We start from the raw sequence: 21,965 nt of genomic DNA, 5'->3' as shown, positions 1-21,965 counted from the left end.
TGCATTGAATGTTGATGAAAATGACAATGGTGATGATGATGTTTCTCCTACTCAAGCTACCAATAGTGAAGGATCCACTGCTGCTAGAAACAGGACTGCAGAGCAAGGTGAGAGAGAGATGACTCGCAAAAAAACCATCAACGCTGTAGCGCCGCACTCCCAACGCTGCAACGTTGATGCTACTGCTTTCACCAAGGGGACAGCGCTAGGACATGCACCAAGCAGTGGCATCAATGCTGCAGCGCTGGGAGTGTGGCGCTGCAACATTGATGCTACTGCCTTCACCAAGGGGATAGCGCTGGGACATGCACCAAGCAATGGCATCAACGCTGCAGCGCCACACTCCCAACGCTGCAGCGTTGATGCTACTGCCTTCACCAAACAGCAGTCCCAGCTAAGCCCATGGATTTGCAAGCTATATATATCCTCTGAATTCAATCCTTGGGAGAGGATGAGGCTTGGGAACTTTTTTGTAATCGAGCTTTTTCAAGCAATCTCGGTGGATGTCCATCATATCTTGATTCATTGGCAAGGAATCTAATTGAAAGATGTAAACGCCTGCCCATGGATATTGTGGCTTTAGGCAGTTTGATGTCTTCTAAGAAATCAATAGCAGAATGGAAGAGAACTTGAATTGGGAGCTAAGTAATAATCGTGCACTTGAATTAATGAAAATCATCTTACTGCTTGGCTACCATGATTTGTCTTTCCAACTCAACCATTGCTTTTTATATAATTGTATTTTTCCAGAAGATCATTAGATTGATCGAAAAACACGTAGGGGAGAGTTCTCATCTCTCCTGACTCCTTTATCAAAGAGAGTTCTCATCTCTCTTGACTCTTTAATTTTTTTTAATTTTATTTTCTTATTAATCGGTTGAACTTGTATTTAATTTTATAAAATAATTTTTATTAAATAATAACTTTACTGCAAAATTTGCTATAAAAAATACATGTTAAACTTATATTTTAATATATAAGGGTAGCTTTGAAAATTAATATTACATTCCCTGTAAAGTATTTATAAAACAAACACTGCAATGTTATCTTCTTTATATTTTAATCATTACATTACTTATATACCAAATACTGTAATGTTATCTTCTTTGCAATCACATTGCTTGCAATCACATTACCTGTAATTACATTGCATTGTAAAATACTAAACGCCACCTAATTTTCTTCATATTTTTAGTAATATATTAATGGGTTGACAGAGCAATTTTAGTAAAAAGGATAATTATTAGAAGTAGTTGTGTCATGTTCAATAACATATTCATTTCCCCTTTCACCACATTTGTTTTTACTTGTTTCTCTTTTTGAATTTTGGTTTTTAGATGATTAAGGTATACAAAAGATATACTAGGAAAAATACATCAAATCTAATACTCCTACCATTTTAAATTAACTTTTGATTTCATTTTAATTCTCTATTTCTTTTTTCTTTATTTTGATAGTATTTAATTTAAAACTCTTTTAATTTTATAATTCCTTTTCACGTAGATTGTACTATTAAATTCATTACACGATACCATTATCCAAAAAATATTTTTTTAAAAAAAAATACATGTTGAACCAAACACGACAATATAAATTTGCTAAAAGATACCAAGTTTATTAAAAAGTATTTAACCATCAAATAAAATTTTAAATTACTAGTTTATGTATTTTCTCATTTACTAGTGAATAAAAGTGATTCTTTAATAAAATTTGATTATAAAATTTCAATATTATCTATAATTAGATATAAGATAAAATAAATATATAATTATAATGCATAACATCAAAGCAAATACATGGTTTTGAAGAATAGTTTTGTCATAGATGTTGAATTTCTTTTCTTTTCTTTTCCAGAGAAATTCAGCCTATAAAAAAACTTTTAATGACAATAATTGGTCAACTCATATAGAAATATATGGTCTTATTTACCAATGAAGTGTCACCAAAGGTTACATTTTTCTAATTTGTAATACCCTTTTTTTTTTGCCGACAATTTTCCAAAGCCACATGGCATTCTAACAAATCGGTGGGCGGGATTGCCTCCTTTCAATCAAAGTGCACATGACATGACAAGTTTTTGGGAGAAACTTCATCAATTTTAATTTAATTTTGACTATTATTTTAAAAATATATATAAATTTTTATATAATATTTAAAAATAGCCAAAATTGAATTCATTTGATTGTAAATAGCAAACAAGTGTAAATACAATGAGATAGGAAAAATAAATTCAAGAATTGTTTTCTTTTAATAAAACATGAGTTTTGAATTGCTATTAATTGATTTTAGTGAGTTGATGCCCGACAATCAATCAACGTCATAGCATCATCTAGAAAATGAAATGTGTCCAATAATCATAGACCTTCCATCTAAATTAAAACTATGTATATGTTTATAATATATAGATACGAAGATATTAGAACTATCACATAATACATTATAATTATTATAAAATTTACGCATGAAAAGGTGAGTTTTAACCTTATTGGCGGTCTCGATAATGGGTTTAGAGCATGGAGATTTTTTTTTCTATTTTAATTATGTTCCTTTTTTGGCTATAAAAGTAATGAATATGGTGTAATTTGAAAAAGAAAAATTGCAACCACACATTTCAATATAGAATGGGAATTTACCAAAACCCCCCATTTCCCAAATAAGAAATGCTAAATTATTATTAGGTTGAAAGCATTGTTTCAAGAAACAATGTGCATATCGAAAATCACAGTATATAATAAGGTAACGAAACTAATATTAAATGCACAATTTTTGTTTTTAAAATTGTGTTATGCTTAAAACAAAGTCTACCTGACAATGAAAACTATTAGTATTAATGTGGATTCTTTTTTTAAATAGAGAGATTATATATCAATTAATGAATTAAATGTTTGGATGCATCAATATTATAATGGTTATTAGTTAATTTAGATGAATAATTAAAGTTTAAATGTCCTAAATTATGTATAATATATATATTCTTAACAAAAAAAATTCTTTTATTTGTATTTAATATTTTCTTTTATAATTTTACATTACATGTCTAATCTTAGACTATCTATCAAAAATCTCAAATCATAAACAAATAACCTTATTACAAGAGTAATATTAATATAAGAAGGTAGAGGTGGTGGCAAGGGAAGACCACAGATCGAGTGGAAGGGGAAATCAACTTCAAACAAAGAAGGTAAACCTCGCAATTGTTTAGATGTGAAAGAACTTCACTTGATTCTGAATTTGAACATTTTATTAAAATTCAAGTTTTCAAACACGTAAGATAGATTTACATAAAAAAAAACCAAATTGGACACCAAAATGAGTTAGAATTTAGTATTTTTTAATTAATGTGATATATTATTTTGTAAATGATGTATAAACCCACATTAATGGTAAATTATTTAATTTATCAGAAGAAAATAATAATAATAATAGAAAAACGAAAGCCTCAATTTCATTCAAAGCTCATTTACTAACACGGTATGAACACACGTTAAAACACTTCATAAAAGGAATACAAATTACATGAGGATTTGAAACGTTGGTTTCTTAAACTTTATAATTAATTACATTAGAATATTCTAAGCTCATTATTTTTTTTAAAGAATTCTAAATTCTGTCTCAAAAAAGTATAGATTAATATCAAAATTAACTATATAATTATTGTAAATTATTAATTGTATTTTGTTATCATATATAGTAACATAATTTAAACTTTAGTTATATTGTTTGCTTGGTTTTCCTCTTCTTTGTATTTCCAACTTTAAAATGCTGACCTAAGTTTTATACCTTATAAATAAACTCATAAATTGACAACAACACATACCAAAGTAACCATAAAATAAAATTTTCCTTCCCCAAGTGGGCCCATTATGGCAAAAAACAAATGGCGAGTGGGACCGCGGATTCTGATCCAACGGTTGAAACGGTGGACCACTGATTAATCGCAACCATCGATAGCGTTATATGTAAACGTGGCGCGCATCGGGAACATCACAACCAAACCCAAAGAGAGGGACCCTTGCGAAACAGAACCCGAGTTGAAGAAAAAAAAGTAAAACTCGACAAAACCGGAAAGGCAAGGGCAAAATTCCGTAATAATGAAAAAATCCAAGGGCAAGATTAGGAAGTTCACAATATTTAGATGACAGCGACGCAGACGAGAAAGAGAGGCAAGAGAAAAAAAAAACATGAAGCTCGAACAGCAGCCTAAAAAGCCAACCAAAAAACCAAAAGAACCCTCTCCTCTCCCCCTTTAAAGGCTCTCATTTTTCTCTCTGTTTCCTTGTGGTTTTCTCTTGCTCTTGTTGTTGTTGTTCTTCTTCTTCTTCTCCTTGTATCGCACAATCTCATCTTCACAGATTCTTCCTCTTCTCGATCCCCCATCCCCCTTTACTGTAAGTCGTTTCTCTCTCTTCAGCTAATCTTTCAATATCTGAAACCCTAAATTTCCAATTCTGCCCTTGGATCTCTTCACTTTTTTGGTATTTTTTAAGATTCTTGATTTCTTTTCTTCTTTCCAGTCTGAATTGTACGAAGTATTGAATCATCGCGAGTCTATCTTTCTTGTTTGTTTGTTTGCTATGCTGATTTATTGTATTGCATGTAGATTATTATTCGATATGGTACTGGATTGGGAATTCGATTGTTGATCTTTTTTTGGAGATTTGATTAGGCGGTTTGGGTATGTTGATCTGATAAGCGGTCAAGGTTTATTTTGGTGATTGCTATATATATATATATATATTTTGGAAATTTGGGGGTTTAGATTGTCAAAGTAGTTAACTATTGGAGTGAATAGGGATTTTTAGGGTTTGGTTTGCGATTTATCGGAAATGAAGTATGAGATTTTGATTGTGGTATTCTTTTTGTAATTAGATTGGGATTTGTTGACGGTTTTGGTCATTGCAATGTAATGATAAAATGAAATTTTGAAGAATTTGTTGATTAATTGTTTTGATAATTCAATTGAGGTTCAGTGATGCAACTTGTAGATATTAGTACCCTTTTTGTTTATTTATTTGTCTCGGGGTTCAGGCAATCATGAGTGACGAGGGAGAAAAGACTTGCCCCCTTTGCGAGGAGGACATGGATTTGACTGATCAGCAACTCAAGCCTTGCAAATGTGGTTATGAGGTTGGAAGCAAATTACTCTTTTATTTTCTCTCTTACATTTGTTTGGCAATTCAAATCAGAAAAAGAAGTAAAAAGAAATGGTAAGTGAAAGAGGGAAAAAGGGGAGAATTAATATGTGCATAGGCCGGCCTTATCTCTATTGATCTTATTTTGTTTCAATCTCTGCTTTGTGGCAGATATGTGTTTGGTGTTGGCATCACATAATGGATATGGCTGAGAAGGATGAGACAGAGGGGCGGTGTCCAGCATGTCGTAGCGCTTATGATAAAGAAAGGATTGTAGGGATGGCAGCTAATTGTGAGAGGTAGTCAAGCTACCACACAGCTTATTCTTATTAAAGATATTGCAATATTTACTTGCCCTTGTCTCATGTGTAGATATATATATTCTTCTAAGCAGGTTGGTTGCTGAAATTAATATGGAGAGAAAGATGAAGTCACAAAAGGCAAAGACTAAATCATCTGAAGGAAGGAAGCAACTGAGCAGTGTGCGGGTGATTCAAAGGAATCTTGTTTACATAGTTGGGTTGCCGCTTAATCTGGCAGATGAAGATGTACTCTCTCTCTCTCTCTCTCTCTCTCTCTCTCTCTCTCCTCTTAATGCGTGCATTTGCAAGCCAACTCTTATACTCATCATTATCTAACCATGTATCTCTTTTGTTCAGCTTCTCCAGCAGCGAGAATATTTTGGTCAATATGGGAAAGTTCTTAAAGTATCTATGTCTCGGACTGCAGCTGGTGTCATTCAGCAATTTCCAAACAATACATGTAGTGTGTAAGTGCAGAAATCTCATGTATTTGGATTTTCATCTTCCAAATATTAAGATGTACCTGTTTTGCATAGCAGATCTTTGATAGAAGATATTATATCATGTAGTTGGATTTTTCAAAAACTGAAAGTAAATTTATCTTATTATATTGAAGATTTTAGTCTTCCTGCCTCTTTTTTGTTACTCTGTTATTAGTATGCTCTATTCAACTTACATTTGTTGACCCTATATACAGATATATTACTTATTCAAAGGAAGAGGAAGCAATTCGTTGTATCCAGTCTGTACATGGGTTTGTCTTGGATGGTAGACCATTAAAGTATGAGCATGTATATATGGAGTTTTCATTTTTTTAGTTTGATCCTTGTTGTCATCTATAATAGTTGGAATATTCATTTCAGGGCGTGCTTTGGTACAACGAAGTATTGTCATGCGTGGCTGAGAAATGTGGTATGTGTGAGAGTGATTTTTGGTTCATTTGTTTTATAAGTTGAAGAAAATATTATTTATTTATTGCTGCTATGTTTCAAAACTAGTATATCAAATGTAATTCTAATTGAAATTTATTTTTTGGGAGGGTTCAGCCTTGCAGCAATCCTGATTGTCTATATTTGCATGAGATTGGTTCTCAAGAGGATAGTTTCACAAAAGATGAGATTATATCAGCATACACAAGGTATATTCATTTTGAGTTTGCTACTCTAGTTATAGCTGTCATCTCTATTTCTTCTTTTTTATTTTATTTTATTTTTATTGAGTTTTCATGTAAGTTTCTTTCTGTGATGAAGAAAACCAACTAGTTGACACTTTCAGATTCGAATTTTTGCATGTATGCTTCTATAATAACCTCATCTTGTATTAGTAAAAGCCAGTTAGAGCTGTCGTATACATTTGTTGCTGCTATGGTAGCCCATGTCAAAGGGTGCTATAATATACATGCAGAAAGCTTTTTGGCTGATTGTATACCCAAGTAGAAAGGAAGGATTATCGAATCACATTAATTATTGGAAAGCTAACTCCCGCAAAGGACTTTTTGGCAGCTTTTACTTCTATTCAACTCAATTTTTTTCTTGGTATATGGATTACTCAATCTTTTGACCTTATGAATGCACGTCAAAAGGATTATGTCTTCCTATTGCTGCATCCTGGATCCTAACCTTTTGCAAGCACGTAGTGTCAAAAGGTTTTATCTTTCTGTTTGTCCCATGAAGCACAGATTTTTGCTATATGAAAAATTTGAAAAAGGTTTCTTGCTCCCTTTGTAAAATATGTTAAATATTTTAGTCCTTGCTAGCCAAATAGGAATTTCAAATCAATATTTGGAGTTGTTGGTTCTGCTTTATTGCCACATTTCAGTTCTAAGCAAGTATTCCAGGTTCTCCATGAATTTTAGTAATGTCAAATTACTTCTCTTGAATGATTAATGAACTTAGTTGTTTAAAGGAGTAGGGTTCAACAAATAACCGGTGCAACAAATAATATGCAACGGCGTGCTGGGAATATGTTACCTCCGCCAGTGGATGATTATTGCCCCAACAGTTCAGCATCTGCAGCAAAACCTATTGCTAAAAATGCTCCAAATGTAAGTCCATGTTTTTTAAATCCCCGAACAAAATAGCAAGTCAAATTATTACTCAAAGAATTTAGGAAAACAGTGAAGTGTTCTACCAAGCAGACCTCCTATCTTTTTAATATATATATATATATATATTTTTGTTTTTATCTTGGGGGGCATTGCAAGGAGAATTTGTCAAAGAATGGGGTGGGGTGGGTTAAAGCACCATGTATGCTTGGCGCCTGAACAAGTGCCTGCACCTGACTTTGGTTTTGATTTATATATGCTACAGAATACAACAGTGAGCATTCCTAAAGGTTCTCCTCCGAATGGAAGCTCTGGTAGATCTATTGCTCTTCCTGCTGGAGCATCATGGTATGTCATTTATTTATTTTCTCTCTTACTCTTTATTATGTTAATTGCTGGGGCTAAAAGTTCTGAATCCTTCTGCCAGGGGAATGCGTGCCTTAAACCATCCACAAATAGCTGGTTTAGCATGTTCAAATGGACCTTCTAAGCAGAAATCTGATGCGGTTAGCAGCACATTGCCATTTTCATCTGCTGTGGCAAACACAAATCAGGCTTCTACATTACATGGTGATGTTATAAAGAAGCCGTCTGAGGAAATTCATGCTATGCATATGAAGGGTAAACCTGATTTGTTAAAACCTTTAAAACAAAATGCTGGTTTAGATTGTCGAACTACTCCACTAGAGAAACCTACTTCACCTGACGTAGTTTCTGCTTCTAAATCATTGAGCAGCCAGTTATCTTGTCCACCACCATCCAATTATAATGATCAGTACACTAATATACCGTCAAATGTTCCAAGCTCCACCTTTGACCATGCTGAGCAGTCTTTTATTTCCCCCAGTGAAAAAGAGGGGAATATTTCCTCTACCGATGGGAAGATACAGAGCTTGTGCTCGGATATGTCAGCACTGACCTTAGATAGGAATGTCTTGAATGGGCTTTCCAGTGTAGTTAGACCAAGCAGTTCAGCTTCTGATCATGGATCAAGCAGCTCACCTGGTAGTCAGGGGTTACAACAACGTTATATTGATCAATATCGAGAACCTTTAAGTTCACCAGCTGCTGGGAGAACTGTGACATCTCCCAATGGGGTGTGTTTTTCAAAAGAGCAGTCTGATTGGAAGACTGATACACAAAATCAAGCAATGGCAAATACAACTTCTGAAGTAGAGGAAGACATATTGTCTTTTGATAATCAAAGACTCAAGGATCCTGAAGTCATTAGCCATTCCGGTTATGTGCCAAATTCACCAAGTTCGCTCCATTTATCAAATCATTCTCGGTCCCATTCTTTGCCTCATAATGAAGGTTTAGGTGCCATTAATTTGAATGCTGATACTCTCTTTGTAGATAATAAAATTAGTGACAGTTTACGTCCTCATGGATCTAGTGTTTCTTCTTTATCTAATGGATTCCCTGAGAAGTATATAAGCAGTAGTAGTATTGGTTCTGATAATACCACAGAAGGCTCCCTTCTCCTTCCAAATGAAGGGAAAGGGAAGCAGATGGGAAGATTCCTTGGTTTTGCTGAGAGCAATGCTGCTACAGATACAGGAGAGAGCAGTATAATCTCAAACATATTGTCGCTAGATTTTGATACATGGGATGAATCCCTAGCCTCACCTCAGAACTTGGCTAAGTTGTTTGGTGACACAGACAAGCAGCCCAGTTCTCTCAAATTATCTAGTTCCTGGAAAGGACAGAATAACAATCAGTCCAGATTCTCATTTGCGAGACAGGAGGATTCTAAATATCATCCATTTGATGTTGAGTCCTCATTTAGTGTCTTTGGGCAAATGCCAAGGGACCGTTCTTCCAGCCAAGATTTTGCAGAAAGCAGGGATCTCTATCTTAATAAGTTTGGAATTTCTAATGGTTTTTCTTCCAGTAACTTTGAGGAATCTGACAATTTTACCAGCAGTCCTTCAGTTTTCTCTTCTAATAAGCTTTCTGGTGAGTGTCTGCAACCTGCTATTGAACTTAGTGAACCTTACTTTTGCTGTCCAAATGTTGAGTTGAGTGGTTTCTGTTGTTTATGAATTATAATTATGAAACAAGCATGCTCATTATGTGATCTTTAATGTCGTTATCGATAAATTAGTTTATCAATAGAATTTTAATTTTATATGCACTGTTCCATGTTCTTCACTTGTAATTTGTTTTTCTGACTTCTGAGTACACCAAGTGACTTTTTGTGGTTGACTTCTTTTTGGCTAAATTGAGCATTGTTTCGTCATGTCATTTTTTCTTTTTGGATTTTGTGCAATTATGTTTTGATTTAGTTCATGCTGATCCTTATTCAATGTTTCTTAGCAGTGTCGAGAGCTCAAATTTCAGCCCCACCTGGATTCTCTGTTCCTAGCAGGGCACCACCTCCAGGCTTTTCTTCTCATGAGAGAGCAGACCATGCTTTTGACACCACATCTGGTAAGCTCTTTTTTATGTTTTTAGGCTATCAATATTTGGGAGTTTGTTGCCTGCAAAATAATGTTGACTGCTTTCTGTTTTTAGGAATTCATTTGATGGACAATTCCTCCCTGTTAAGAAATTCTTATCAGGCTCCGGCAAGTGGTGGTCTTGGTGGCTCTGGGGACATAGAATTTATGGATCCAGCAATTTTGGCAGTTGGTAAGGGTAGACTTCAGGGAGGGCTTAACAATTCAGGCTTAGACATGAGATCAAATTTTCCACCACAGTTAGGTCCTTATGAAAATGAGGCCAGATTTCAACTGTTGATGCGGAGATCTCTTTCTCCTCATCAGAACCTAAGATATGATGTTGGGGATAGCTTTTCTTCTCTTAATGACTCTTATGGAATTTCTTCTAGGCTAATCGATCAATCACAAGTGAACAATATGTCCCCATTCGCACAGTTGTCTCTTCAACAGGCAAGAAATTCACATATGTCAAATGGTCATTGGGATGGATGGAATGAGGTTCAGGGTGGAAACAGTCTCGGTGTGGCGGAGCTCCTCAGAAATGATAGAGTGGGATATAACAAGTTTTATTCCAGTTATGAAGATTCAAAGTACAGGATGCCTACTTCGGGGGATCTGTATAACAGAACATTTGGGATGTGATTTGGTTTGTTGGAATCGAGCTGTTGCTTAATTGGCAAATTCTATGTTAAAGAAGTAGAATGACTGTACTGTGTGCAATTTTGATTGCATTTTGAGGATGGAATGTGACTTGTAACTGGTCTCCATGGGCAGCCTCATGAAGGATCAAACTCCTGATAATTTGGGCCAAAAAGGCGCTGTCCGCAAACGAGCAGGTAATGAGGAAATATTTCAAGTTGTATTGTTTTTCACCTGCATTTACCCATATAGGTTATCTCTCGGGTTAATTGATTGGGGTTGCCTCGTATATCGCAGGTGAAGTGAGCCTTCTGCTACTCCGCATGTAATCTCCGCAGAGTGGTGTATATGATCTCTAACTAGCTGCCGGGTTGATCCTCCTGAAGCTGAATGTGAATGTTTTGCTAGTAAATTACCCTTGAAAAGTAAAATTTGGTGGTTGCTCTTTGCTCTTAACAACTACATAGAAGAATCTAAATTGGAACCCAATTTTACTTTTTTATGTTTTTTGCCCTATACTCCTACAGCTCACGGACATCCTCAGATATTTAATGAATTTTTAATTAATAGAGTTAAATTAATTATTTCGAGTTAGAAAAAGCTGCGAGGCTTTCCAGGCGAAGGGATTTACATTGATGCATCTCCAAACTTTTTATGTTGTTATTGAGTACGGCTAGCAAGTTGAAGAAAGGCACTTTAATATGTTTTGGTGTCAAGCCATTTTGTTTCTAAATAAAAATGGGTTATAACATATATAGTAGTAGTACCTATCATATTATTGTAATATATCAAAATATAAATTTTACTTCTCAAAATAAAATTGACAAATACGTGTACTAATATTACGGTTAATTCTGTAATAGGAACTTGCCCAGGGGTCCTAATTTTATATTACTTAAATTATTTTAATACCATTAAAGGTACAAGTCCTAAGGGGCATTGGGCGTGCTTGGATTTAATGGTGCTCGAGTCCAGTTATATCAAGGCCATGTATAATTGGGCCCTGAGTGCCTAATATATTGCTGGGAACGACGTGGTCTAACCAGTAGAACCCCACCCTAAAACTATACCATATTTAATTTCAATTTACTATCTTTATTTGATGATAATTACATATGAATAATGCACAGAATGCTTGTAGCAACTAGGGTTTGCAGGTGAGGATACAGAGATGAGAAGTAGGAAGGAATTTGATGAGGCAAATTTGGTCCATCCTTAGGTTTTTGATATGGGTGTGCTTAGCCCAAATCACACATGGCAAAACAGTGTTGTCTATTATTGATGAGAAGAAAAGCGACATAAAGATGAAAGGTGGGTGGGTTGGGTTCACTCTTCATTAACAGTACTTCGAACTACTTTTTGGTCTCCTTAAAAGAGATCACTGCTACCCTCTTTGTAATTATTATTATTTATCAAAAAAAAGAAAAAAGAAAGAACAAAGACAAAAAGTTGGCAGAAACAGGTGGCAGCCTAAACCCACATAACATAATAGAAAGTTACAAATGATGAGAAACTTCCTCCCCACCAATTTTGGGTGTCTCATTTCATACCACACATTCTTCGTTTGGATCATGCATTTTAAGCAATAAAAAGTGCCAAAAAAATAAAACCAAACTTCAAAATTATATATATATATATATATATATATATGTATGTATGTGCAACCCCACTTCTTCCTCTACCCTCATCTCATTCTCTTATTCAATCATGGCAAGAACACAAAAGTAGTATTGATTGTTTTTTTCTTTTCTTTTCATTAGAGTGTTGTCAGAAAGAATATAGGACAAGTTACCCCTCCAAACCAAAACCCAAAAAATAAAAATTGACATCCTTTTCTAATTCGAATGCCAATCAATAACTTATTATATTGCATATATCTATCACACATTACAAAGGACAAACAACAAACTCTAGATATTATACCCTGAATTTCATGGTTTTTACATGTACAACAAGATTTTAGGGAATTTTCAATCTTGGATTTATTTGAGTAAACCATCCCCATCCCTTTTTCTTCTTTGATTTTTGTGGTTGGACTTGATTGTACCAAGAGGATAGTCTTTCCTTGCTTTTTTATTTTTCAAAAAAATACGAATTTTCTAAGAATCTGTACTTGTTTGAAAGTTTTCGTAATCGAATTTAGAAGCACATGTTGGTGACGAGCAAAAATAAAATGTAGATAATTGCATGAAAAATGAAAGTATGGATAACATGATAATATGTAAATATGATATTGATATGACACTAATGTAATGCATTAATATATCATAATTGATAATAATATGATATATTAATATAATAAGATGATATAATTTTATTATATTTTTTACCTTACATATTAGTATCACGATAACATCACATAAACATAAATTGATAATAAATATTTTAATTAATTATAATTAGTTAATTATTAATTATAATAATTATTTTGATAAAAATAAAAATTTAAAGATTTAATTGAATATAATAAAAATTAATTTTTTAAAAAATCTTAAATAATTGTCAATGTTTTTTTAACATTATGTCTTCATATAATATCTATATATATATTTTTTTTTCAATAAATACGTTAAAATGAGACACGTGTTGAGATCGAGAGAGATAAATGACGAGTCAAGTTTTAAAGATTTACGAAGCAAATATAGAGATCGTAATTGTTGAAAAAATGATTATCGAAAAAATAATATTATTCAATTTATATATATATATATATTTATATTTATATGAGCAATGGAAACCGGCAAGTGGCAGGTGCAAATGGGAAAGATAAGGGAGAGATGGTGTTTGTGATTGATTTGACAAAACAAAGAAAGGAAGATTTGGATTAGCCTATGAACAGTAACATCAGATTTCTAATCTACCTTTTTTTTCCTTAAAAAAAAAAAAGAAAATACAGTAACATCAGAATCATGTGTTTGCACAGTTGGCTGCAAATGCTTTGGCAAAAAAGTTTTTAAAATGTATACGTGGCTCTTGTCTTAGCAATCTACTTGGTGGCCCAACAATGATGGCAATCCTGATTGCCCATCCAATCATGTTCCAAGGTGACAATGCTAGCTCACCCACCGGTTATCTTCAAATGAATAAGCATGCCAATTTGCCAAATAACCTAATACCTTTGCCAAGTATCTTTCCTAGTGGGTGTCCAATCTTTTCCCAATTTACTTTCCAACTGAAATCTTTTGTTTTCTTCCTTCTGGGGTTTTAGATTTTAATGATAACAGCTTGAGTTGATGAATAATAAATGGGTTAAAAAATTAAAAAAATAAAAACCCATTAATCAAATTAATCGTTTGTACTTAAATTTTTATTTTATTATATAAATCATCTCACCGTTCCTTTTTTTTCAAAATTTAATATTAAAATAAATAACGAGAAAACCCGACCCGACCCGAGACAAGAGAGTGAATGTTAAAAGAATATATACTCCTAGTGTATCATTGCTCTCATGAAAAACGTTGAATTGGGTTTTTATCGTATCCAAATAAACGAATGAAAATAGAAAAGCAGGGAAAACCAAATCCTTGGAGTTTTGAAGAGGCAACCATAATGTAAATGTTTATCCCAAGCCCAAGACTTTTGTTGGCATTGAAAAGGCAATTGGGGGGAAAGGGCAGCAGACCAACAAAGCTTTGCAACCATTGGTGTGTTCCTCCCCCCACTCGCAGAGTATAATGTTTAATGTGCTGCTTGCAGGTGGCTGTCCCCTCCCCCACAAAGATTTGTACAATCTCACACTTTTTTGGAGCACTGGTGAGGTACAAGTTCCAGCATAAACTTTGCTTGTTTTACGAGGTATAGTACAATATAATATGGGGACAGCGAGAGAGAGAGAAAACAAATTTTATAAGCTGGAAGAAGAGACTTTCCTATTTAAGCCTTGTACCAAAAGAATCACACTTCAGAATGGAATACTTTCCACATATGCGAGTTTCAATGCACTTGTGGGGGAAGTCCTGGCTGATGATTTCGCTCCACTAACAAGAATTCACTAAACAAGAATGTTAAAAAGGCCTTTGTGCTAGACAAACAGGAATCCAATTAGCATTTTCTAGAAACCGATATACATCCGACAGAGCAGTATTCTTAGTTTTATCAAACAAGTCAGAAATTATGTCTTAAAAGGGTATATCAATAAAATATTTTGAATCGTCGATCATACAATTAAAACTTAATACCGTTGCTCTTGTCATTGCGTTTCCAATGAAAAATGATGAGAAGCAGGGCTAAGGTGGTGCCTGTGGTGGCTTGATATGAAAATAGGTCTGCGGGGTGCTGGTCGCACCTGGTGAGGCAAAACATAGACTGTGGGTTGTTGGGTTGAGAGGTCTCGACGGGAGAATGGCAGCAGAGGGAGGGGTAGCCGAGAACGAGAATCCTGATGATGCTGCAGTAGAGAACAGTGGCATTGGCGTAACACTGACCTGACCATGCGTTTGCCATGCCCAATCGGGGAGACCTTGCGGAGGGCCTAATTCAACTCGTTTCACCGTTGCTCTTTCCTGCCAAACAAACCAAAAAACTTAGGGTTATGAAACCTGACAAACATAGGACTTGAGGAGGCAGGTTTTTCAGGACGGTATTCCATATCATACATAAGTAAGATGCACGATATCTAGTTTCTAAAAGGATGGAAGGAAACATAAATTTTCCATCAAGATGCCATGTTAAGTGAGACGTTGTGTCCATGAAATACAGATTACAGCAGGCAGCCATTATTTGGTTTCTTCTTAGTTATGACATGTTAACACCTTGCTTACCAAAAGACTAGGATAGTATTGAGATTATACTTTAACCATTAACATCTTACTACCATGCTACCCATCATTAACATTCCAATCTATAAATTAAACCCTTCAAACTTTCACATGTCCTTATCATACGTATTGAACATCACTGTTTGTACAGAAAAATAAGTTCATTTCACCCACAAAATTTAGGCAGAACCTATCAAATTGAACTGCCAATATGCGGTTGGTTTAGCAAGTCAAAGGAATTGACTGGATGTGGAAGTTGAATGTTTGGTGGAAAGTCCAAATGATGAAAGTATTGAACAAGGTTTAAAGATTCAGAAGCAAAGCAAAGAGGTTTACCTCACTAGGAAAGAATCTAGGATATCCACTATTCCAAAAAATAGGCTGATCTGATGCCCCCACTAGTCCTTTGATAGGTGGACCACCCACTGTTGCAGCACAAGGGTTCTCTGCCTGCAAAAGTAAATCATCGAGAATGTGAACAATCGACTCTATCAAGCTAAAATAGGGTCAAGATGCTTGATTTCATCCAAACATGCCAGACATATTTCTTAAAGCTAAAAGATAAGTGCTGTTAACAACATCTCATCCTAAAGCTCATTGAGGATATCAAGATTTACTGTTGTCTAGAAAGAGATGTCTAGGTTGACGAACAATCCTCTCAATGTGATGAAACATACAACAAGATCCAAACAAATCAATTCAAATTTTACCCTCAAACTCTTTGCACCATGCATGTCATAAGGGCCAGTATGGAAATGGAGATGCCCCTCATTTTCCTTGAGACCTTTGCCAACAGGTGGAGATATCCCCAGGTTCAGATCAAGGTTGTGATCATTGCCTGCATAAACAGCATCTGAACACAAGTTAACAACATCAGTTTCACAAACATTCTTCATGAAGCAACTACCTTGGTTAGAAGATTTTATTTACAACACTGTAGTATAAGAAGAAACCAGCAGCAATTAATACCTTCATTACTGGTATCAAAGGTCATCTCCCCTTCATATGAACTCGGCTCAAAGTTGGTGACCGCCTCCCTTCCATTACATTTGATAGCTGCCTTGTCATAAGCCCTGATTTCCAGAAAAATCAAAAGGTAGACATGTGTTGGATGGAACCCTATTGAGGTTGAGAATTCAGGGTAATAAATTCAGTATCAGGTAGAGTGTAATTCATGATCATTAGGACCTTGCAGCTTCTACTTCATTGTCGAATAGCCCAAGATAAATATACCTGCACGCAAGCATCGTAATCCCCACGATGAAACACCATCCCCAATTATTTTTCCTCTTTGAAATAGGCATCTTAGAATTATTTTTCCATTCAAGGAGAAAAACAAAAAACAATCCCACTGAGAATTAATTCAAAAAATCAATTCTCAGTTCGACACCAAGAGGCACTGAAACGTTTCAGATCTGTACTCCTAAATGATATGTTTGATCCAAAATTTAAATTTCCATGAAAAAGTTTCCTCACTTTTTGCCTAGGAATTGCCCCATCCGTGCTTCCCATCGGCCACATTTGTGCAGCGTCACCCCTCGATATTTTGAGCTTCCCCTGGAAAAACCAGTACTCTGGCGACGAAGAATGTGCACGAATTCTTCCTTGGTGAGATTCTTCATCTGCCCATCAACAAAAAAACAGGATAAAGCCCCAACTTAACTATCACCTCAAACAGTTTTAACTTCTATTCAAGCTTTATCAATTAACATCAGTTAACGGTATCCATATTGCAACCTGTGTCATATCCTCCTCATAATCACTGAGAGTGAAATTGATATCAGCATCAACACCTCGAAATTTGATAGCCGCTCGATCATAAGCTCTGTTTTGAACATACCCTGGTTTTAGATTACCCTAAGTTCAAAACAACTTCATAAGTAAACTAATTTAACATAATTTTTTCCCCGCAAGTTACCTAGCTGCAGCATGAGCAGTGTCAAATCCTCCTAGAAAATGAAAATTCAAACAAGAAAAAAGTTGATTAAAAAACATTCCAAAAATGGAAATAACAAAAAAATTTCCTTACAAGTAATATTGTCAACAAAATTAACCAATCACATCCATACCCAAATATACTTGTTTCCCGCAATCCCTGCAATAATAACAAGAACATAAATAAGAAAATAAACCCAAGAAAAAATTTAAAAGAAAATTCAGTTAAAAACCCATCAAAAGGAATTTCAACGGCTTTAACAGACCAAGTCAAAATTCAGTTACACCCCAAAAAGAAAAAACAATAACCAATCAGAAAATTCCCTTAATTAACAGAAGCAAAATTACCAAATATGGGATTCCCATCGTCCAGTTCTTCTATAGAAAGTAACTCCTCGATACTGTGAGCTTCTAGAGCGAGGTCCTCGACGGCTTTTCTTCACCGTCTGTGAAGCTTGTTGTTGCATCATCCGCGGTTCACCAGCTTCTTTCCTCTCGAACGAAAGATCGATCCATTTGTTGTTGTTACCATTTCCAGAGCTTTGCCCTTCACAACTTCCAAAATCCCCTCCAACTCCCTTCACAGGAAACAGCTCCTTAGTAACCACCATGGCTGCGTCGTCGTTTGGGTACTCGCTTCCGCCACTTCCGACTCTGAGTATGTCGAAACTTAGAGTGAACGCGTCTCCGTTGGCGCGTGTGGAGCACGATTCGTCGTCGTCGTTGACTACAGAGGAATTCGAGGTTCCGGATTCATCCATTTGGTTCCCAGAACCTTCATTGAACTTATCGGTGAAAGGAGCAGCCGAGTCGGAGTCCTGAGTCAACTCAGTCGACGCGGCATTGAGGTTAAGATCTAGCATTTCGTCTTAATTTCTTGTCGAATTCAGCTTTGACTCAGAAACCTTTTTAAAAATAAAACAAAAAATAAATAAACAATCAACTTCTCAGCTTCGAAACCAAAATCATCGGTCAGCGTTTCTTATCGCCACCCCAAAGTAATCAAATCCAACGGTGGAGATCGATCCGATCAAAACACTGAACCGAAGGTAAGAATTACGACCTTTACCACAAACAAAAGGAGTTTCGAATATTTAAAGACAAATGAAAATAACAAAAAACGTCGTAATCTTTCCTTCCCGGAGGGAGGAGGAGGAGGAGGAGGAGGAGGAGAGGCAAGAACTGAAAAAAGACGGCGTCGTTGAAAGCAGAAGCGAAGTTAAAATGCGGTTGGCATTATTGAATTACTCGGCGATTAGTTCATAAACAGCAACAGATGATCGCCGACTAACTGATTCCATACCAAAGAAGAGCGAAGAGATAGAGAGAGAGAGAAGGAGATGGGACGTGTGAGAGAACATTACAGAATGCAGACCCCATTTTTAAGAAGGGGGCAGTGGAATATATAAACATTTTCTCTCTCTTTTGTTCACCGGTTTGGCCGGTTACCCGTTCTTTGATATTGCCAAGGCGACTACGTAGAAGATTTTTTTTTTTCACTTCTTTTGGCTGCTGCTTCTTCCACTTCTTCTCTTGCTTTCATGGTACGTCTTCTTCGTGTGGTCTCGCGGATGGGAACAGCCGTCTACAACTATTGGCCGTACACATACACCAAAACAGAATTACTTCCTTTCTTTTTTCTTATAGCATGGTCACCGTAGTAAGTTACTGTAATACGATGATATATTTGTAATAAAAGTTCGGTCTTAACTCGATCATGTTATCAAAAAATATTTAAAAATTTATAATCAATTAAAATATTTTAATTTATATTTAATATTATGAATTATTTGTTTATGGTGTTCATTGGTGCAGGGATCGGTTATTAGAAGGTTAACAAAGACATCATTCAAATCCTGTCTCATTTTGATCATCTCTATTTGATTTTGATTTAAGAAAATAATATGAATTATTGAATTATGCATTAAAATTTTTAAAGTTTTCGTTATTGATGGTTGACGGATAATCGAACTTTTAAAAAGTTAATATAAAGATGGAAAGAAGTGAGACATCCAAATTTTTTTAAAAAAAATAGACATTTAGTGTGAGGAATTTCTAATTGAAAATTATAGAATGCATTGAAATCATGGGTTATGAGAAAAAAAGGTGAGATAGAGAGGTGGGCTGCTGAGTATTTTGTGGGATTCAAACTTTAATAATTGAAAGTTAGACTAAGCTCTATGTCCAATAATAGTACATGTAAGAGGTTAAAAGTTGAATAATTGATGTGATTAAAGATTGTGGAATCAGCCTTTTTGTATTATGAGATGATTTTTGTTATCTTTTCACAAAATGGGTTATTCAACTTATGTTGAATCAATTAGGGTTTTGAAAGGATTCTTTGGTACCACTTGGTGTGGGTGTTAATTTAGTCAATACCTTTGATGACTTACAATGAGAAATGAGATAATATCATTATCATTGTTATTATTATTATTATTGTATGCATTGAAACAAACAAAAAAAATGAAAAGCTTAATTGATAATCACGATTTAAAAGCAAAGAAGACTCATTTTTTAAAATTTTTTTGGATAAATTTAAATAGAAAGTACATTGAAACTTATGAACTTCAATCTTGTTATTGTTAGTAAGTATAATTAGATGAAAATCAACATTAGTATTAATTAAGGGTATTGATAATTAACGATTAATTGCAATTGTTGTTCGGTGAAAGCTCAAACTTGCATGTTCTTGACGTGGATAGTCTTACATTTGATTTTGCAATTGATAATTGTAACTATTATTAAATTTCTAAAATATCTTTTATTTAATTTATTAAAAAAATTTTCATTCAGTTAGTATTTTTTCTAATGTGTAAAGATAATAAATTCATTACGTGACATGAATTATGTCGAATAAATGAGGTAAACATCTCTTTTAATGATATATTGAATTTTTAAGATGGGTATTTAATTTAAAATTAATTAATAATAGATGAATATAGATTTATTGTATTTAAAATTTTAAAATACGAAAGGGTAAACAGTCACTGTGATGGTAAAAAAATATGTCCGATTTCGGCTGGTGTCCTACGTGTAAATGTAATTTAGGTGGGTGCATTCAAGTGGTCCAAACCACAGTAAGGCTAAGTGGACCATCGACTAATCTGCTGCCTCGTGCAGGAAAAGGAAATGATTAAGGTACGCTACTGACCACTGAGCATCAAATTTACTCTAAATCCGGACCACATGATTACGCCGCAGGGGTCAGGAATCACTTTCGCATATGCTTATTTTTGGCGTTGGTCTGATGATCATTTGGTTGACAAAGATTTCTAAACCTCTGATATTCCAATCAAATCGCTCTGGCCCCCTCCCCGATCGTTCATTGGACCTTTCCCCACTTTTATTCCTTTTCCTCTTGAGTTTTGACCCACCAGTCTAATCTTTAGCTAATAGTATGGTCCCCTGATCCAACGGTTAGGGTTTTTGCTCATTGTCAATACGGTCAGCTAATCGTACGGTCATGGATCATCAATTGCTATTTATTTTCATTTTATGCCATATTTAGTTTTTGTATCTTTCAATTTTATGAAAGTTTAAATGGAGCCGTAGCCTTAGCCGCACTTAATTATTATATTTGGTTCAATGATTCATGCATGATCTTTATTTAAAGAATATATTTTAATTTTTTTTCCATTTTATATAAAATCTGTTATATTTTTTAACTAGGAATATTTAGAATAAGTGTGTGTTTGACTTTACTCGCATATCAATTTTTAATTATGTATTAAACTCGAATTATCTTAACAATAAGATAATTAATTAGAAGGGGTAGTTTTTAAATTTAATACATTTTTAAATTATTGTATTAATATAAGTATATATCAATGTTTAGACTTTGTACTTATTATCAAACATACAAATCTTTGCTAAAATCAAAGTAGATATGCTTTATATTTAATCGAACGCCGTGATTGACCCCTACCAAATAATTTTGTGTCCATTGTCCATCAATTTCATGGGAAAAAAGGGTCTCATGCAACAGTTTTCTAGTGGCATGCTTTTTCTTTTTAAATGTTTTAATTTACATAAATTTAGTTTCATATGATCAATTAAAAAAATGTGATCGATGACTAAAATTCACATAAAAAATGTGATAAAAAATGAAAAGAAAAACTTTAATTACCAAAACCAATTTTACATTATATAATAGTTTGATTAGATTAAAACAACGTAAATATCGATTATATTAATTACTGATGTGATATGATATAATAGGATTATTAGAAATAATAAAAAAATCATTGATAATTTATAATAGTAACATGATAATCAAAATTATATTGACTTTTTTAATAATAATTAATTAAATATGAGTTTCGAATTTGTGGTATCAGGTGAGTAATTTTTTAAAATTTTTTGAGAAGGGAAGTTCAAAGTTGTTGGTTGTTTAAGATTTTTGTATTAAATAAATATTTCAATAATCTAAATTATGGGGCACATATTCATTAAAAAAATATAAGAAAAATTAAAAAAAGGTAAATACTACAATTAGTATTTTATGTTGTAAATGAGCGGGCAACAACCGCACACGTCGATGCCTGCCCGTGAGCAGGCCAGCTGTCAACCACTTGCTGCCCAAGCTGCCCTTCCCAAAACTAATTACTTCAATTCCCGTTGTGTCCCCAACATTAAAAAACACGTGGTTCTTCTTTTTGTTTTTAAATCCTCGCTTTTCTTTTTTGATTGTTAGTTGCGCTTTCTCCTCC

General features: G+C 34.3%; 2 protein-coding genes across 8 annotated transcripts; one reads left to right on the top strand and one right to left on the bottom strand.

Moving 5' to 3' along the window:
- Window positions 1–4,176: 4,176 nt before the first annotated feature.
- LOC110412072 (RNA binding (RRM/RBD/RNP motifs) family protein) lies at window positions 4,177–11,145 on the top strand. 4 transcript variants are annotated; one of them, XM_021422501.2, is made up of 14 exons: window positions 4,177–4,388; window positions 5,029–5,127; window positions 5,304–5,431; window positions 5,527–5,680; window positions 5,792–5,901; window positions 6,132–6,215; window positions 6,298–6,346; window positions 6,481–6,572; window positions 7,346–7,478; window positions 7,744–7,826; window positions 7,906–9,437; window positions 9,801–9,911; window positions 9,996–10,758; window positions 10,859–11,145. In XM_021422501.2, the coding sequence occupies exons 2-13, from the start codon at window positions 5,035–5,037 to the stop codon at window positions 10,562–10,564; spliced, it is 3,138 nt and encodes a 1,045-aa protein (XP_021278176.1). In that variant the 5' UTR covers window positions 4,177–4,388; window positions 5,029–5,034; the 3' UTR covers window positions 10,565–10,758; window positions 10,859–11,145. The 4 variants fall into 4 exon arrangements, with proteins under 4 accessions (XP_021278176.1, XP_021278175.1, XP_021278174.1 ...); XM_021422500.2 differs by having other exon boundaries at window positions 9,798–9,911; XM_021422499.2 differs by having other exon boundaries at window positions 7,340–7,478.
- Window positions 11,146–14,576: 3,431 nt separating this feature from the next.
- Window positions 14,577–18,625, bottom strand: LOC110412119 (ethylene-responsive transcription factor RAP2-7). Of its 4 annotated transcripts, none has more exons than XM_021422576.2 (10): window positions 17,602–18,625; window positions 17,388–17,413; window positions 17,237–17,267; window positions 17,056–17,143; window positions 16,795–16,940; window positions 16,507–16,551; window positions 16,288–16,391; window positions 16,029–16,171; window positions 15,655–15,768; window positions 14,577–15,063 (listed from the first exon to the last, which is right to left on the bottom strand). In XM_021422576.2, exons 1-10 carry the CDS (start codon window positions 18,114–18,116, stop codon window positions 14,788–14,790), a joined length of 1,488 nt encoding a protein of 495 aa, XP_021278251.1. In that variant the 5' UTR covers window positions 18,117–18,625; the 3' UTR covers window positions 14,577–14,787. The 4 variants fall into 4 exon arrangements, with proteins under 4 accessions (XP_021278251.1, XP_021278253.1, XP_021278254.1 ...); XM_021422578.2 differs by having other exon boundaries at window positions 16,029–16,156; XM_021422579.2 differs by lacking the exon at window positions 16,507–16,551.
- Between the last annotated feature and the right edge of the window lie 3,340 nt (window positions 18,626–21,965).

The sequence above is a fragment of the Theobroma umbraticum genome, unplaced genomic scaffold, assembly GCF_002168275.2.
Source record: "Theobroma umbraticum cultivar Fairchild unplaced genomic scaffold, ASM216827v3 scaffold_95.0, whole genome shotgun sequence".
NCBI lineage: Eukaryota > Viridiplantae > Streptophyta > Magnoliopsida > Malvales > Malvaceae > Theobroma > Theobroma umbraticum.
This window is presented reverse-complemented; position numbering and strand designations above follow the sequence as displayed.

Excerpts from the sequence above, each read along its gene's own strand:
- LOC110412072 (XM_021422498.2), top strand. The coding sequence starts at position 5,035 with ATGAGTGACGAGGGAGAAAAGACTTGCCCCCTTTGCGAGGAGGACATG. Across the intron at positions 5,128-5,303 it reads CTTGCAAATGTGGTTATGAG|ATATGTGTTTGGTGTTGGCA; the intron begins GTTGGAAGCAAA and ends GCTTTGTGGCAG. Across the intron at positions 5,902-6,131 it reads CCAAACAATACATGTAGTGT|ATATATTACTTATTCAAAGG; the intron begins GTAAGTGCAGAA and ends CCCTATATACAG.
- LOC110412119 (XM_021422576.2), bottom strand. The coding sequence starts at position 18,116 with ATGCTAGATCTTAACCTCAATGCCGCGTCGACTGAGTTGACTCAGGAC. Across the intron at positions 16,392-16,506 it reads AATGAAGTAGAAGCTGCAAG|GGCTTATGACAAGGCAGCTA; the intron begins GTCCTAATGATC and ends TCTGGAAATCAG. Across the intron at positions 15,769-16,028 it reads ATGGTGCAAAGAGTTTGAGG|GCAGAGAACCCTTGTGCTGC; the intron begins GTAAAATTTGAA and ends TTACTTTTGCAG.